General features: G+C 55.3%; 1 protein-coding gene across 1 annotated transcript in view; it reads left to right on the top strand.

The window, feature by feature from the left end:
• EMH_0081940 (uncharacterized protein) overlaps positions 1-555 on the top strand; it is a gene marked incomplete at both ends in the record, with an annotated part of 2,038 nt that overhangs the window by 814 nt on the left and 669 nt on the right. Inside the window, 1 exon segment of the mRNA XM_013500456.1 lies at positions 3-555. Within this exon segment, the coding sequence (XP_013355910.1) occupies positions 3-555 (553 nt within the window).

The following is a 555-nucleotide window of genomic DNA, read 5'->3' as shown; positions in this document are numbered from 1 at the left end:
CAGGAAACTCAACAGAGAGATCAACAGAACCATGGCAGCAGCAACCCCGCCCCTCATCCTCATCATCATCATCAGCAGCAGCAGCAGCAGCAGGAGCAGCAGCAGCAGCAGCAGCAGCAGCAGCAGCAGCAAGAGAAAAGAAATATAGCGTTTGTCGTTTTCGTTTTAATCGATGGTTTTATTTATTTATTTTTTGTGTGCATGCAGTGCTTGTGGGGCCCCACTACCTAAACTGGGCCCCCCTGCGGCAGTGCCTGCTGTATTGGGGTGTATATGAGTGGCTGTGTGAGGATGAGCTGCTGCTGCAGCAGCAGCAGCAGCAGCAGCAGCAGCAGCAGCAGCAGGTGGTGGTGCTGCAGCAGCAGCAGGAGTTGGAGCAGCAGCAGCAGCAGCAGATGATGCTGCTGCAGCAGCAGCAACAGGAAATCAGCAACACAGATAGTGCCAATCACTCTTGGGCTGATCCTGCTGCTGCTGCTGCTGCTGCTGCTGCTGCTGCTGCTGCTGCTGCTGATCCTCTCTTTCTACCTCCCCCTGTTGCTGCAGCAGCAGCAC

The sequence above is a fragment of the Eimeria mitis genome, genomic scaffold (assembly GCF_000499745.2).
Source record: "Eimeria mitis Houghton genomic scaffold, Emh_scaff5422, whole genome shotgun sequence".
NCBI lineage: Eukaryota > Apicomplexa > Conoidasida > Eucoccidiorida > Eimeriidae > Eimeria > Eimeria mitis.
Note: the sequence above shows the minus strand (reverse complement) of the source record. Positions and strands in the feature narration are given on the sequence as shown.